This window comes from Falco biarmicus, chromosome 14, assembly GCF_023638135.1.
Source record: "Falco biarmicus isolate bFalBia1 chromosome 14, bFalBia1.pri, whole genome shotgun sequence".
NCBI classification, from domain to species: Eukaryota; Metazoa; Chordata; class Aves; order Falconiformes; family Falconidae; genus Falco; species Falco biarmicus.
This window is the reverse complement of record NC_079301.1, coordinates 16,285,992-16,302,542: the sequence shown is the minus strand read 5'-3', so window position 1 is coordinate 16,302,542 and position 16,551 is coordinate 16,285,992. Positions and strand designations below refer to the sequence as shown.

Here is a 16,551-nt window from a genome sequence, read left to right as displayed (position 1 = left end):
TGTGCTACACAGTTGGCTAGAGCTCGTTGACTGGGGATCTGAGTTCTGTGATACTCAGAAAAATGTTAACCTCAGCATTATATCTGTTATGTGTGTAAGGTGACTTTAATTGGCTTGTGTTTACTATATCTTCCTTTGCCACCTCCCCTCTTATCATGTGAATAGTAGTTAATTGCCAGTGGTAACACAGTTGTATCTTTAAATTCTAAAAACGAATGAAATTTCTCCAGAACAGCACTGAAGACTTTTCTCTTTAACACTGCATTACAAATGCACTGGCTGATGATAAGGCTATAGTGTAGTGGGAATGTTGACACTTTGTTGTCAGGGCGGACTCAGGACCTGATGCTGTCACACATCAGAGTTACTGTGTGTGCAGACACATCTAAGCTATCCAGATGTTCAGCAGCCCTGCTGGAGCTGCAGGAGGAAGAGCTACCTGATGCTAAGATGTTCTGCTGAAATACAGAAAATCCTCCAGATCATTCTAGACAGCTGCTCTAGGCGCACACATGAAGAAATGTCTAGGGAAATCTGGCTGGTAGTCTTAGAGGTAGTGGTATGCACAGAAAAGAACTGAAGAGCAACTGATTTGGTACACTTAAGCAGACAACAACTTTCAGTCATTCCTGGGATTAGATATGTTTGAACTAAAACCTTTATAGTCTCCTCACTTGGACAGCCCATTTCTAAATACACTTTCGACAGCCTTATTTATCAGGCAATGGTGCCGACACCTGAGGAACGTGTGCTAAATGACTGCACTAACTGGAATGAATTACTGATGCAGATGGTGCTTGTATGGTAACCTTTAAGTGCACACTCTTTTCCTGTGTTTAATATAGGATTATCAGCCCAGGTGGGGTATTGTGCAAAGGGAGGTGATCCTATGGAGACAAAAGGTGTAAGAAGTCCCACTGATGCTGCCCGTGACTCTCATGATTCCACACTTGTGGCAGAAGACTCGTGTGCTTTGCTGCAAGAGGATACATGCCTCCCCAGCATGGACCATCACTATAAAGCAGCTGCACCCCTTCTGAAACCTGAGTCTTCTCCAGTGAGCATGGAGGAGCACCACAGTGCAAAAATGTCACACTGTTCAGATGAGTCTGCTGATGAATTGACATTACATCAGCAAAACAACAATACTGAAGTATCTACATTTCCAGAATCACAACAAATTGGAGTAGAAGCTGTTGTGTTTCCAGACATAGTAGCAGCTGACTTGTTTAGCAATGGTGTGGAAACAGAGGGCAAGGATATATTGGCAGAGGTTACACAAAGGTCCTCAGTAAATTCTGTGGACCCAAACATTAAAGACCAGGAAAAGGGGGATCTACTGTTTATTGGCAAAGTAGAAGCCTGCTTGGGTACTATTGAGAATCAGTCCAACCACATTGTCTCAGGTACTGCGCCAGGCCCTTCACAGATTGTGGTAATTGATTCAGAGTCTTCTGACATCAAGACGGTAGCTGTTTTGAAGCCTGAAAACAGCTCAGTAAGAAGAAATGACAAAGAAACTTGTGAAAGAATGGAATTTCAGTCATCCAAAGGCAATGCAGAAAGATTAATAGACACTGCTGCATTTATCTTGGAAGCAGGTTGCATGCTACCTCCCAGTAAATTGGAAGTATGTTTTAAAGCAGAAACTGTTCCTGTTTCGAAGGGTAACCAAGGCAGTCAACAGGCCAACACCTCAAATATTTCTGAAAGACTTTCCATTGGATGTCTTGCCTCTTCCAGTTTGGCTGGCTTGAAGAGTAATATCTCTTCCGCTGATGACAGTAGGGAGTACCAGATAAGCAGTACAGCTTCTCACAGAAAAACAGTGGAAGACAGTCCATCTTCAGATGAAAATGTTAAAACTCCACGGAAGACTGCTTCTGCTAAACCAGTCAGATTTACCATTGCACCAGCATGGCAAAGATCTCTTTCAGGGGGTTCAAATTCAAAGGAAGATTCCTATACCAGAAGTTCCCCAACGTCCCCTATAAGACCAGAGTTGTTTGAAGGTATGATGAAAGAACACACACGTTTTGATGTAGTCATCCAGGAATCGGCAAAAAACAGCTCGGGTAGATTTGATCGAGATTGTAAGGACAGTGATTTTCATTTGACTTCTGTGGAGTGGGCTGACCATGAAGCACAAAACGTTGAAAACCCATTTGGGGTCAGACTAAGGAGAACATCTTCTTTACTCAAATACCAGAGTGAAAGCCGTGCGGAATCTCCAAAGTTGATCCCCTCAGCTGTTCCTGTTGCTGCTTCTGCTTCAGTTAAAGAGGATCAGAAATTGGTGGGCACTGGGAAGCCACCTCTGTGCTTTCCTATCAGCCCAAAATCGTTTGTTAAAAAAACAGATCTCCTAGAAGACAAAAATTCTCCCAAGACAAGATCAGAAGAAGTGGCAAAGAAGCAAAATGGTCATAAACCTTCAGGTATTTTATGCTGTATTTTTACCCAGACATTGTAAATAACAGTGGTCATGTAAGAACCTTGGCAGAATGGAAAACAAAAGATAAAAGTCCTCTTGACAAGGACCAAATTCAGCCTTGAGTTTGTCAGCACTATAATTTAATTGGCTTGATGACTTGGCCAGTCAAGAGAATTCTTGACTTATCTTAATGAAGGGTGTGTTCCAGCAAGAATAACAACAGAGTAATAGCTTAAGGGCCTCTGAAAGATTTCTGGTGTGACCTACTTGCACATATAGTTGGAGTTTTAACACAGCTTTTTAAAACTTGCTGCTGTTTTGTAGTTAATTTTCCAGACTGCAGCAGCTAAAACCTTAACTAGGAGTTGCATTAGGTGTGATTTTTTTCTACAGTCACTTCATTTAAAATATTTAAAAAGTGAAAAGGCAGCCTGTATTTAACGGCCTACATGAAAAAATAATGGTTATCACGCTCATTTAATCTGCAATGTAAGGATGTTGTTTCAAAGGCAAAATCCGGTTCACAGTGGTCTCTGTGGGAGTTTTGCCATTGACTTAAACGGAAGCAGAGTCAGGTCAAAAACTCCAGAATAAACAGAAAACAGTTATTGCCAAGGACAAAATCATCAGGGAAGGTAATTTTATCTCCGCAGTGTTCAAAGGGTATTACAGATGCTGAAGGATTTAAAACAAAAAACACTAGCTTTAGACGGACTTGACCTAAAAATCCCTTCTTTACTTCAAAAATGCTTCTTTTGTAGAAAAAGTCTCCTCTCCACATTTGGAAACAGCTTCCTCTGAACCAGCTTGGGTCTCCATGGCAAAACTAAAACAAAAGGGTTTCCAGGATCACCCTCTTGCCAAAGAACATAAAGCTGAAGACAAAGCTATGACCAAAGTGGATCAAGAGGAGGTAGAGTACCAAGTAATTTTGCATGGCTGTGAATCGTGCACCAGATTGCCTGGGTACTTTTGCAAACCACTCAGTATCATCTTCATGGGAGGTATATTGTGAGCACTATTTGGAGAGAGGTTTTAAAGACTGGCCTCTCAGATGTATTGAGACAGAAATGATGCAAGTGAGCAAACACATGTACGCTGTCACAGTGATTAGTTTCAGAGCTGGATCTTCCTATATGTTCCTTTGCACTACTCAAACCTGAACCTTTTCAGAGCTTGCCTATTGCCCAGAATGTACTTTTGTAGCCCAAGAGCTACTTTGAATTGCATTAGCTTCCTCAATATTAGTGACCTATAGGCTGCATTCTCTGCTATGCTTTGGAGACTGTGTACTGAAAGTTTGACTTTTCCACTCACACTTGCACAAGTTTTTTGTGCAGCTTGGGCAAGTTCCTCAATTCTCTGTCTGTAAGAGAGAAAGATATCTTGCCTGCACGTGAAGTAACCCTGTATTTGTAGCAGCTGTCATCCTTCTTGCCTTCTCCGTCTCTCCCACAGGATGTCCCCAGCCACCCTGGTCTGGCTCTTGCTGCATTTCCACAGTCAGGCTTAGAGATGTTGCCAGGGGGAGCTTTATGAGTGCCAGTGGCCAGCGGGTTTCTTAGTTGCATTATTTTCTCTCCTCCTTTTGTAGCAAGGGATCTGTGCTAGTGAGAACGTATTGAAGAAGAATATGCCTTCCAGCTTGAACTCTCAGGACAGAAAAACGCAGACAAAGACCACTGTGTCTGCTGCAGCAGGTACTCTCTTTCTTTGTATCTTTACATAGTTTACACCACTAAGTGGTGTGGGTGACAGGTAATGGAGGGGGAGATAACTACTTTTTTGATAATCAGCATACTGTATGTAAAGCTTGTTCAGACTATAGTTTGCATATAAGTCAACGCTTTGGCTTGCTTACTTAACAGAGGAAGCAAGTGAGGAACTTTTATCTCCACTGCCAGTTCGTGGAATGACATATAAATTGTATGGTTATTTATTACTGGCAAAGGTCAGTACTAAAGAATAGTGGTTGAAGTTGGAAAGAGTCCAGAAGAGAGCAGCAAAAAAGGTCAGGTCTTCTAGACCTCTAGTCAGCCAGGAATTACTGATGGGAGTGGAGTTTAGAGAAGACAGCTTCATTTGCTGCACGGGACAAGACTAGTCTTTATGGCCTGCGTGAGCTTAAAATGCACCCAGGGAGGTTTAGCTTCAACATTAGGAAATACTTTCCAACAATAAAAGTGGTGAAGCGCAGAATAGCGTAGGTTGCCTGCAGAGCGTGTTCAGTTGCCATTGTGGGATGTGTTTAATAGATAAACATGTATCAAGAATAATGTAGGCAGAGACAGTTCCCCCCTCAGGTGAGCACAGAGGCTGGATGGCCCCTCTCCTGCCTGTTAGCTGTGTTTCTCAGCTGTGATTCTCTGTAAGACAGATGCCGCGGGAGAGTGTGACTCAGACATCGTGACTCACATACCTCTTCCAAGGCTACTGCTGGGCTGCAGCATATCCCTCCCTGCTTACTCAGTGTGGTGCCAAACCTCAGAGACACGCTCCAGCTAGATATAGATAAGCTGGTTCTTTAGCTCTAAAAGCATATTGTGCTAGCTGAAAGCTATTGATTTCAGATACTGCCTAAGAAGATAAGAAATGCCCCATTGTGTCAGAGCAGTGGCTTTTCTGTTTCAGGTTGCTGACACTGTCAGTAAGAGATACTGTCTAGAGAGAGTGCATGCACCTGGCCACTTTGCCCTTATAATGCACCAGCATCCAGAAATGTTATATTAGAGATATTAGGGTTACCTCTGTGCCTGCTCCCTATGGTAGCTGTTTAGAGAGATGTTATCCAGTTTTGAATCTACGGGTCCTACAAAATAGGATTTCTCCCTTACTACAGGTAGCTGACCAGCTGAAGATGTGCACCAACACAGAGGCTCTGATGTCAGTTGCCAGCTAACTGTGTGTGTGATTAAGATACAATAGTTTTTTAAAAGGATTCTGTTACAGGCCAGCTTTGTCTTACGGTTTTAGGTACAAAGTGAGAGATGAAATGTAAAGAGTCTGAGATTTTTTGCTCAGATTAGAAGGTCTTCCTTTGAAATGCTGGCACAAGCAGACTGGATTTCTGTGTGTTGAAATCATCTAAACCTTGGAATCCCAGCAGCCTTCAGTTAAAATTCAGAACTCTGCAAAGTACTTTGCTACTTGTTTACTAGAACTTACACCACTTGCAGTCCTTGCAGCAGAATTACAGTTTTTCCTGCATCACCTCTTCCCAAGAATTGGCCTGGTTTCCTGACATCCAATGACTGTTTCCTCCCCTCCAGGGATAGCATTTTTAGTCATATTGTAGTCTTCCACTCCTTGAATATCACAAAGAGCTCTGACCAGTGCTGATGGTTAAGGAAAACACTGCTTCTCTACTGCTCAGAAAGCCATGCCCTATTGTTTAGGAAATGTTCAGCACTGTAAGCACAGAAGTAGAAAATTGGGAACCCCAAATGTAAACTCTCCTCTTCTCTGGTTTGGTTCCCATTAGCACAACCAGCCATTTGTCTAGCTGAAGATGCTGGTGGTGGAAAGGATGTAGGTTTAGTATCCAAAAGAGTTAGTAATTTGGATCGTGCTTTTTGGCTTACGTTAACTGTTAGTGGTTTTCTTGACGGACGGTTGAGGTTTCTGTGCAATACATACATCCTGCACACAACTGCAAGAGCCAGGACAGCTCAAGGTCAGCTAAGTTTAGAAGAGAATTCCAAGCAATCAGATTCTTACTTCACTGACTGTGACTGTTTTGTTACTGCTGTGTGGCAGACCATGTCATAACCAAGGAAAGATTACTTGGCTTGCCTTTTCTCTCTCCCACTTCATCCTAAGAATGGTGGGTTTGTTCCAGAACCTATCTTCCCTCAAATAGGCATGAGCCACCATTTTCAGGTTTCGTTTTTACCTTGTGCTGTTGAGAGCATGCAAAGGTCTTTATTGTTGCTTTTGTTTATTATAAAGAAGGAAGTCTCCCAAAACATTAAAATTAATTTTGAAAACAAAAATTTCAGCAACACTTAAATTCTTAGGTACTTCTGAAAAATGACCTGTGTACGTAGAGCTGCACCCTGTTTTTAATGAATTTGATACTTTCTACAGTATTCCTAAGTATAGCTTGCCTCCTGCAAGAACTACCAATGAGCCAGGGTTTTTAAAGACCAGAGACCTCCTGAGTGGAGATAAGAAACTTCTTTGACTTTGCTCAGGAGTTTCACTGATGGAACTAATGGACATTTTCTATTGAATTCAGTGCAAGCAAGATCAAGCTTCTTGTACTTAACATTGCTTAAGTCCCCATGTGGCCTCTGTTCTTGTGCTGGAGCACAGTAGCCGCATCGTGCCTGCCACATGCCACACACAGAGTAATCAAGTATGAGAAAAAGCGTGAATTTTCTCCGTTTGACTTAGACGCAGAGATGAAGTACTGCCTGGGTTGAAATGGATGAAGAGAGCATGACATTGAAAGACTTGTGAACCATGTCTTCAGAAATGAGAGCTGCGTCTGTTCAGAGCTGCATTCTCTGAAGCCCTGTTCCAGGCTGTCTGTTTGAAGCCATTAATCTTGAAAATTTTCAAACAAGGTGGATGGAGGAGGCCTTTTCTAAATAGTAACTCAAAGCCATACAAGGAGTGTTACCTGTATTCCTCCATCCTTTGTGAGAATGTCAGGCTTGTGTTAGGCTACATGAAGAGGAACGCCTAGCCGCGCCAGAATCCCACCTTCTTGGCTTACAAGCCCAAGAGCATAAAGTACTGGTTTGATCCCTACCTAGTTTTTAATGATATTGCTGGAGCAATATTTGTGCCAACAGTGAAGACTGAAAAAAAAAAAAAGAATCCTTAAGACTTCTCAGTGTTGAAAAACATATACCAGTCACTTTCAACCCTGAAGCAAGCCTGGGGTGATATTTTCCCTGCAGATATTTTGTTTCCATTTTCCTGCATACTCAGGAGTCTTATTTCTAGACTTTCTTGCACTCACAGAGCAGAATAAGCCTGTGGAACTCCTTGCTGTGCACTGTCATGGAAATTAAGAGTTTGAAAAGATTAAGAAATGTGTTAGCCAAGAATATGAATGATAAAAATACCTGGGGCTATAGTCTCCACATGCTTGAAGAATTTTGAAGAACTTCTTCGTTTATCAGGGCTTAGACACTTGCTGTTGGGACCAAGAAGATTCTTCTATGGGCAGATTATTCACTAACAGTTCAGTATCAGTTCTTCCATTGCAATAGCTAGTCCTTGCTGTTACTGTAGCTGGACCAGATAGTGCTAGCAATACCCAGTTTAACAACTCCTCTGACTTATTTTTGAGTCACAAATATTCCAGGCTGTATAACAATTGCTTTAGAGAGAAGGAAATACTATTGGCAGACGTTGAGTTCTTAACTCTCTAGGCTTCTGATGAGTGATGGATATCTTGTTCTTGGCAGGTAAAGTTGGACCCATTGCTCAGGAAGCATCTGTGATTCCTGCTGTTGAAAAGGAAGCCAGACACTCCTCTAACCTGCCAATGACACCATGCAGCCCTGCTGAACCACCATGGCTATCCCTGGCCAAGAAGAAAGCCAAAGCATGGAGTGAAATGCCCCAGATTGTACAATAGCAAATGACATGAGCATCCGTCTTTGTGTTGCCAATAGCTGTGTTAACTCCATTTAATCTCTTATTTACTGTGACCATTTTTTTGAGAAATAAGAGCCTTAAAACTTTTGATCGGACTGTTGTATGTAAATACATAATGAAGAAATGCCATCACAGGCTTAATTGGAAGTATTAGGAAGCTGAGCATTTCCTACTACCAAATGCTAGGAAAACTTGATGAATTTGTTATATCTTTACACATCTGACAGTGATGTTCTAAGAAGACATGCTTCAGGCTTTTGAAACGTTTCCCTTGCAGAATATGTTTTTAAAGTTTCCACAGACTATACAGTATTTTGTGCAATGTGATTTTGGCTAAGAAATTAATGTTTGCTATAGAATAGATACAATGCTGGGCACTGACACGTCATGACTTGTGGGCATTGGTATCATCATGCTTCTTTAATGCTCTGGGATGGGCAGTCTGACTTTGCTTCTGATTGCTAATGGATCTGGTTTTTGATAGCTATAAGATCTGAACAGCAGTAGGAGTTGGAGGAATTCGGGTTCCTGGATGTTTTGAAGTCACAACACTGTGGGTCTTGTGCTTTGCTCATTGATGCCAGCTGGAATGGCCCAGAACCACACCTGTTCTCTCCCATGCACTGGAAAATCACCACACTCTAGCATATTCTATGCTTTTGGTTACACCTTTTGAAATCTGGGATAATTTGGCCATTCTACCAAAAAAACCCTAAAACCCCAACCCTTATTTAATTATGGCAAATGGTGATTTTTTATTTGTGAGATTCCTCAGCCAATTGTCTCTCTTAAAGAGATGTTGGGGATGGGAACTGTTGGCTACCTAAAAGATGGCATCTTGTTTTCAGCAAGTGCCACTCTACTCTCCGTGTTCATGTGGATATGGGTTTAGTCAGTTGTATTAATACTAGTGATAAAAGGGGCATCTGCTTTCCTCCTTGCTGCATCAGTCTTTAACCAGTAACTCAATATTGGTCTAAGAATGTGCAGCTGGGAAGGGATTTTTCTCTCAGGGCCTGGCATTGCAGTCACTTAAGTTGATGGAAGTTGTGCTGTTGATTTTGAAGGAAGCAGTCATTTGAAAAAGAAGCTTTGTAAAATTATGTTAGTGGGTTAAGTGGCAGCGGTGCTTACCGGTCCTTTTCAGTTTCGGCAGCATTGTACATTTATGTAGTTTTTGTTTACAGTCAGTGCAAAATTTGAAGGCTGACTTGGCTGTTGGACAGTTTTTAGCTGAAAAGTTGGTAGGTATTTTTAAGGAAAATATTACCTGTTGGTAGAATTAACTACAAAATAAAAAATTTGGTTTCAGGTCAGCTGAAGCAAAACTTTAATCTTCCAGTCTTGGCCTGTATTTAACATGTAGCTCTTGCAATTTGAAAACAGTATTTATTAGGACCTAGACTGTGATTTTTTTTAAATATAGGTGAAGACTTACTCACCCAAGTAGGCTGACTGAAGCTAGAGATGCTGTGTATTTTATACTAACACCAGAAAGAGTAAGAGTTTCACATTGGCTTGGTAATTCACGCCTGTTTTACTACTTGCTTTTCTCTCTCTTAGGAAGCATATCTTCTCTTACAAAGAACCAAAACATTTGTATTTCTCTGAAACTTTTAAGTGTAATGTAAATGAACATACTCAGCTTTGATTCCTGAAGTTTTGTACAGCTGCTGTCCCATCACAAGCTTACTGACCTGGTGTAAAATACCTGCGATTTCTATATTCAGCAAACTCTCCTCTTTTTATTAGTGTGGATTGTGATCCTTCACCCAAAGTACTGCAAATGATACTATAATCTCTCTTTCCTTGTGTTGGCTTTTGATCTTAATATTGTTTCTGTCTTTTATGTTTGGTATGTATATATGTTTTTGTAATCCTTGTCTTGAAGGAACCTGTTTTGTATTCCATTCCCTTATTTGTTTTATGATTAAATGCTGTTGTTAGTGATGATGTTATAATTCCTGGGAAGAGTGATAGATGGCCCTCATTCATGAAGGAAAAAATAAAGAGAGGTCTTTGGTCAATGTGGACTCTATATACAGATATACTGCATAGATCTTGTTTTGAGAGGATTTTGTGTGGCCTAGGACTGATCAACACAGCTGGTCAGACTAATGAACTTTTCTAAAACTAGCTATTTAAAAGTATAAAGCATCACCAGAGTGCTGATGGCTCTCCTTGTGTTCTGGAGTTACTGCTCCTTCAGTACAAGGTTGACTTGAAGGTTAGCACTTCTGGTCGCAGGAAGCCTTGTTTGAATGTGTTTTGGTATTGCTAACCAGCTGCTGTAAGACATTTTGGGGTTGCTTTAAAAAAGAAGAAAACCACATGAGAATCATGTGATGTTACAGTTGGAACTTATTTGCCTTCTGGATTTCAGAAATTAATGTTTTCAAGTTTTTCTCTGCAACTAAGAACAAAAAGCATGTAGAGAAAAAAATCAAAACCGTCTCATATGATCACAAGAGTTTAGAAGATGGGTTTTAACATAAACATTGAAATATTAGTGAATTATTGATGTATTTATAGAAGTTGGTAGCTTTGTTAGCGTGGCATTAATTTCCTGTTCTCCTAGTGGAGTTTTTAGGTGTTTGGTCAGTGTAAATAACTAATATAATAAGCTCATTTTGGGTGATTATTTCTAGACACAGCCGCTGTCTTTGAAAATAAGCTGTCTTGAAGTGCAGAGTTCATCGCAGAATGTCACTGTGAGATTTTATGGCTCAGGATCTTTAGCGGAGGATGTAGAAAGCTGTCCCTGAAATTCCTTGTGCACAGTACAGCGACGGGTTTCAGCTGACTTTGGTGCTGCTGTGTGACAGCAGAGGGTGCCAGTGCCGTCCTCGGGGAGCGCAGAACCCCTGCGTTCTCAGTGTTCCAGAAAGCAGATTTCAGTGTGCATTTACATGTGCGCTGTTACAGTAAGGAGGATGGAGGTTTTCATTAATGCAGAGAATTGAGCATTTTTCCATTAATGCAGAGAGGTCTGAAAGAGAGGAGTATTTCTGTTTGTGATTTGATGGAGCTATAAAGTATGGGAAAAAAAACTTTTACCTTATTGTTACAAGAAGCCCCTGAGAACTGGAGATGACAATGATGGGGAAAGGTAGATTACATGATGAGTGCAGTCCTGCAGTGGGGCCATGTGGGGAGATGTATGAACCTGTCTAAAAAGAGCACTGCAGTTTGGCATTTCAGCTCTACTGCTTAGAACAACTGCTGCCCGGCTAGAGGTTGATCTTCATCCCAGCCAGCTGTAGAATCTGATGATTTTACAGAAGAGATTAGAGACAAACAGCAATTTGACGTGCACCTAGCTGTAGACTACGAAGGTTCCTTTTGCTGTAACAGTGAGCTGTAAAGACTTGGGCTAAAAGACAATCTGTTAGGTTATTATCCAGCTGAGAATGTACTTGTAATTAAGAGGGTTTGTGGACAAGAGGGAATGAGTCAGTTTCAAAGAGGGGAAAAAACCCTCAAAAATTCCACAGCTACACACTTCTGCTCTAGCACAACTCTGACAACACTTTTATTACGAGGATCTTGTGTACACATCTCCTTAAATACCTCAAAGAATATATTCTAAAATTCAGATATAAAACTGAGGAACCAATACTTATTTCAATTACTGTACTTAGAAGGAAAGTGTTAGAACAGTGAGGGAAACGAACCATACTCAAACACTAAACATTAGCCCTTTCTGTGTTAGAAGGTTTGGATAGAGAGGGGCCCCTCTAACTAGTATTACATCATGTCTTTTTAAGTGTTGTAGCCTTAAATGCAGGTTTTTTGGAAGTATTACAGTAGAAGTTCTCAGCTTATAAAAGCTGTAATTCCTGAGCTTGTGCCACCTGCTCTGTTAAGTGCTTTTGAGATCAATACAGGAAAGATACTAGCCTGTGAAGATACTTTGTCCATAAGAACTGCTACTGGAAGGTGATACATCTGAAGGATACTGGTAATAAGAGATGTGATTAGCAGCCTAATAAATAAGGCAAACATCTCTCTCTCTGTCTTTCCCTCTAGTGTGTGTTAGCCTGCCTACCTTTTTGTTAGAGATTTATCCTGGTTATGAGATTTGACAATCTTGTCTTCTCAACTGTCACCCAAATGTTAGTAATTATGATGCGGAACCTTTTGTATTGGGGGAATCTGAGCATCTGTTTAGGATTTTGATCTTGATTTCTTCCTGGCTGTAGTTGTTGCATTCTCTCTCTTACATGCTGTCAGGAAGGATTGTACCCAAAGTGCCAATATTTGTTACAGGCTATTGTTGTTACGGTGTAGGTTAGTTATTGTTGCAGAGGTTGACTGAAACCTCTGTTTTTCATTGAAAATATTTTTTAATGTCTTTTATGGAAGTAGGCAGGTGAAATAAACAGTAAATTCTGAATTTGGAACACAAACCCATGCATCTGCCCAGAACAAAAAGGTTGCTCAGGTATTTCCAGCTGGATGGATGAAGGATCATGGCTGGATCAAGGTGAATGACTAGGGAAAAATGACAGTTCAAGTTGAAACACAAAAGGCTTGGAGTGGGAAGCTACAATTCAAATTACTCTTCTGTAGTGGGATGTCTGAGCCCAAGGAAAGGTATTAAAAAGGGCCTTTAAGTAGTGAACCTCTTCATTTATGTTCTTATAAATGAATGGAAATACATCAGAGATACCCACAGCTATCCCAGTGGGGTTTTTTTTCTTTCTTTCTTTCTTTCTTTTTTTTTTTTAATTCTTTTCCTTTTTTTTCCCTTTCATTTGATGCAGTCCATACATTTCCACTTAATGTGGTCCAGGAAAGGCAATGCTTTGTTACCAGACCTCATGCCTTATTCTGAACCACATTAAGCAGGTGAGCACCTTGACTGCACTGCAAATCAAAGCATGCTGTGACCTGCTGGTCAAGTCCACAGCAGTGCAGCACTTTAAATGGAACTGCTGTGTGATCTGTGTGTTAAAATTGCAGCTTCTCAGAAGGGAGCTAAGCCAAAGTTTAGCAGCTTTCCCTGATTTGAGGGACAGATTATTGACTATGGAAAATGTGAGATGCTATTATGATTCTTTTTGTGTTAGGAGAGATTTACAAATAAGTTATTTTAATAGCTATTTATTTTTCAGAGGCAGTTGAAAGAAGAAAAAGCTAGAGGCAGATTATCTAAACAGGGTTAGTAACTGTCAGTTCTTAGACTGATCTGTAAACCAAGTTAGTCACTAAACAAGAAACAGGTATGAAAATGGCTGAGGTGTGGAGCATGTAATTGGTACAATTTTGTATGCTGTAGAAATAAAAAGGTAGTAAGAAGGGATTAATTTACATAAATAAACCTAAATAGAAGAGGTTGGTTAGTACCTGAAGCTCTCGTTCCAGCCTTTCTTCTATCTTCCTCAGAGTAGTCCTGTTAAAAAAACACATTACTTCTCTCCCTAAGCATTCTTACTTTTCATTTATGAGATCAAACCAATTTTTTACTTAACATGTTTTGTAGTCAGCCATATTTTACAGAAATCTGATGAAAAGCTGACAAATCCAAGATAACAAACCTATCTATACTGGCAACACTACCCTGCTTTGTTAAGCTAATACTTCATTACATTTTCCCTACGATACCATTCTGGCTCCAAATCAGTTCTGATTTACAGGTATTTTTCCAACACAGAAGGGTGAGGTTGACTGTTTTAAAATTAGAAGCTTTCCACGTTGCTCAGGACTATGTTTCTGTGGCATTGAGGTAACTTTTTCCAAGTTACACAGTAAATTCATTGTAGCAACTGCGGCAATGTGTGGGAAAGGCTTGAAGTCCTGGGGCTGTGTTTTGTTTCCATAGAGTTTAAATTACAGGCAGCAGCCTTCCCTAACGATGTCATCTGCACCGGTTGAGAACTAACAAAGCAGAGGATGTTGCTGGCTGGCTCCTAGCAAGTGCATCGTTCCTGCTGTGCTAAATACCTACGTCACTGGTGACGTGGGCAAATGGAGTAAAGTGGCATCACTGAGAAGCGGCGGAGGGGTGACATGCTCCCAAAGGTGCAGCATTTTACCAGTTGTGCATGTGGGATGTAATAACCTCGCTGGACTTCATGAGCTGTGGATATATGTTTTATTCATATAGGAGTAAATAAAGTGACTTGTCTGTTACAGCTAGATGTACAAATTAGGATGTAGCTACATTAAACTAGGGCTGTGTTTTAGACACAAGGTGTTTACTCAGTTTGGATCCTGAATCATACATATTTCAAAGAGGAGAAATACGGATCTGTTTTAGTAGATAGATTAGATTGGCAAAGGGAGTTTGCCATCACACAAAGATGAATAAGCTGATCTGTACCTGCATGAAAGGAAATTGGAACAGAGCCTCATTTTGTGGTTTGGGGTTTTTTTCCCCATTTTGACAGGACAGTTTATTACATAAGCATTCTTAGTGTTATGGCCTTATAAAAATAACTCTCTCCTTACTTCACATTGTTTATAAAATAAGAGCTCTGGCTGTGAGAAGTACTACATATCGTGGTAGAATAGTAGCTGGGAATCTGTACATTGCATGTAAAATGCTAGAAAAATCAACATAACTTTTTACTTGCTATTTATTTAATAATTTCAGAGCATGACTTGTGACTAAAGCCCTAATTCTACAAAGTGGTATGGACCAATGTGTGCCAGGGCTTGGTCTGACCATGTGTGGCCTGTTGAAAGGTACGCTGCAGATCTAGTCCTCTTCTTGACTGGCCACAGAGGAAACTGGATTTGGTCCCTTTTAAGAGATGTTTAAGCAAAATGGAACAAAATCTTTCCCAAAAGTGTGTTGTCATTTTGATAGTCAATCATGTCATGCAAATTCAAGCAATAGAACTTGGGGGTTAAAATGGCATGGGCTGTTGTGACAAAGTGTAATGTTGCAATCTCGAGTCCAGGCATTCTTGGATGGGGCAGGGGGGGAGGTTGGGTGTTACCACTCGCTCCTGGGAATCCAAGTCTGGTAACCAGGTTGGTGTGGTTTTGGGGCTGTGATCAGTCTGACACCTCTAGGAGACATCTTTGGCTTAGATTTGCTGGGCATGAAGACCTTCACTTACTCCTCGGTAATGCACTGCCAGATGGTGTTATCTGAAGGATCTGGTGACATCAGTTCAGAAGTTCCAAGCAAATGCATCTTCCTTAAAGCCAGATTTGATAAGTCACTTCTGGGAGTCTTTTAAATCCAAAGGAAGAGTAGCTGCTCCATGCAGCGCGCTTGCATCCGTGCTAACAGGCACCTTGCTCTGCTGTACGTTTTGCTTTACTTTCAGACAGAAGCTCCCTACTGTGATACAGCAAAACAAATGTTTGTGCAGCTTTAATTAGGGACTCTCCTGAGTAAGCTGCTGCCACTCGTTGTCCAGACGTGATCTCTGGTGTCTTTCATAGTATGTGTAATTAATTTAGTTCAGTGGGTTTCCTACAGCACAGGTGGCCATATGACTGCCGGCCACTGATCTGGCCCAATGCGTTCAGTTCACATGTAGCAACAGTCTCATTTGCAACTTCTCCAAAGTCACTGGAATTGTATGGGAATGTAATTTGTTAATGCTGGTTTATGTCTTATTCCATCTTTTTTCTTATGGATTTCTCCTTTGAAGGCAGTGGCCCAAAAGTGACATGACACAGACATACTGCCACGACCGATTCATTTTTAGAGCGTGCCACTCCTTTAGAAAGACAGTTTGTATCCCTGGAAGGCTAATGGCATAGTAGAGAGAGCTGGGATGGAGCAGTGGGATGCCTGGACCCCTCTGCGGAGACTTCAGGTGTGCCAGAGCCTGTTCCCCTCCCTGCTTCACCTTCTCCACCCTGGCCAGCAGTGCTGAACCCTGGCTTGGATGCAGTGCAGTGAACCAGGGGCTTGAGACATCCAGCCCCAACCCTGTGCTGGGGGCTACTGTGGGTACCAGTCTCACAGTCTGAGCCAGTCTTGAGCCCTGCCGCTGTGGGAGGGTGGCAGTGCTGGTGCTGACTGGGTGCTGCTCATGTTCTTTCCCAGCCCAGATCCATGGCTTGGTTCCTGCGGGCAGCTGCCATCCCATAGGTGCAGAGCCTTGACATTTATTTACTCTCCTCTAATGTTTCCCTCGCTGTGCTGATGTAACCAACGCCATTGCATAATAACTTGGTCTTCAAAATGAATTTTTCGTAGCTTTTACCATGTGAAAGAAGTTGAGCCAGCAATGCTGGCGGTGGCTGGAGCCAGAGCCGCTGGTACATCTGATTTCTTTGCCTTGGACAGGCAGCTTGTCAGTCTTCTCACTCTGTTTAATAATGGGAATTCTAGAAGCATGCACACACGCATTTGTATTGACTGAGCAGATAAAACCAACAATTTTCCAGCCAGAACGGATACTTTTGCATGTGTTTTTATTAACAGTATGTCTCTGTAACCACAGTACTGCAGCAAAGATTTTTTTCTTTCAGGGAGTGACTTCAACAACAACAGACTTTATGCAATTTTCCAAAGACATGTGAAATAACAAGAA

General features: G+C 41.3%; 1 protein-coding gene across 8 annotated transcripts in view; it reads left to right on the top strand.

Moving 5' to 3' along the window:
• Window positions 1-10,077, top strand: part of KIAA1210 (KIAA1210 ortholog) — a 60,692-nt gene extending 50,615 nt beyond the window's left edge. For all 8 annotated transcript variants that reach the window (XM_056359740.1, XM_056359731.1, XM_056359738.1 and 5 more), the window contains 4 exons: window positions 846-2,438; window positions 3,196-3,347; window positions 4,029-4,134; window positions 7,855-10,077. In XM_056359740.1, the coding sequence (XP_056215715.1) occupies window positions 846-2,438; window positions 3,196-3,347; window positions 4,029-4,134; window positions 7,855-8,027 (2,024 nt within the window). In that variant the 3' untranslated portion in view covers window positions 8,028-10,077. The remainder of the gene's footprint in view (window positions 1-845; window positions 2,439-3,195; window positions 3,348-4,028; window positions 4,135-7,854) is intronic.
• Window positions 10,078-16,551: the final 6,474 nt, after the last annotated feature.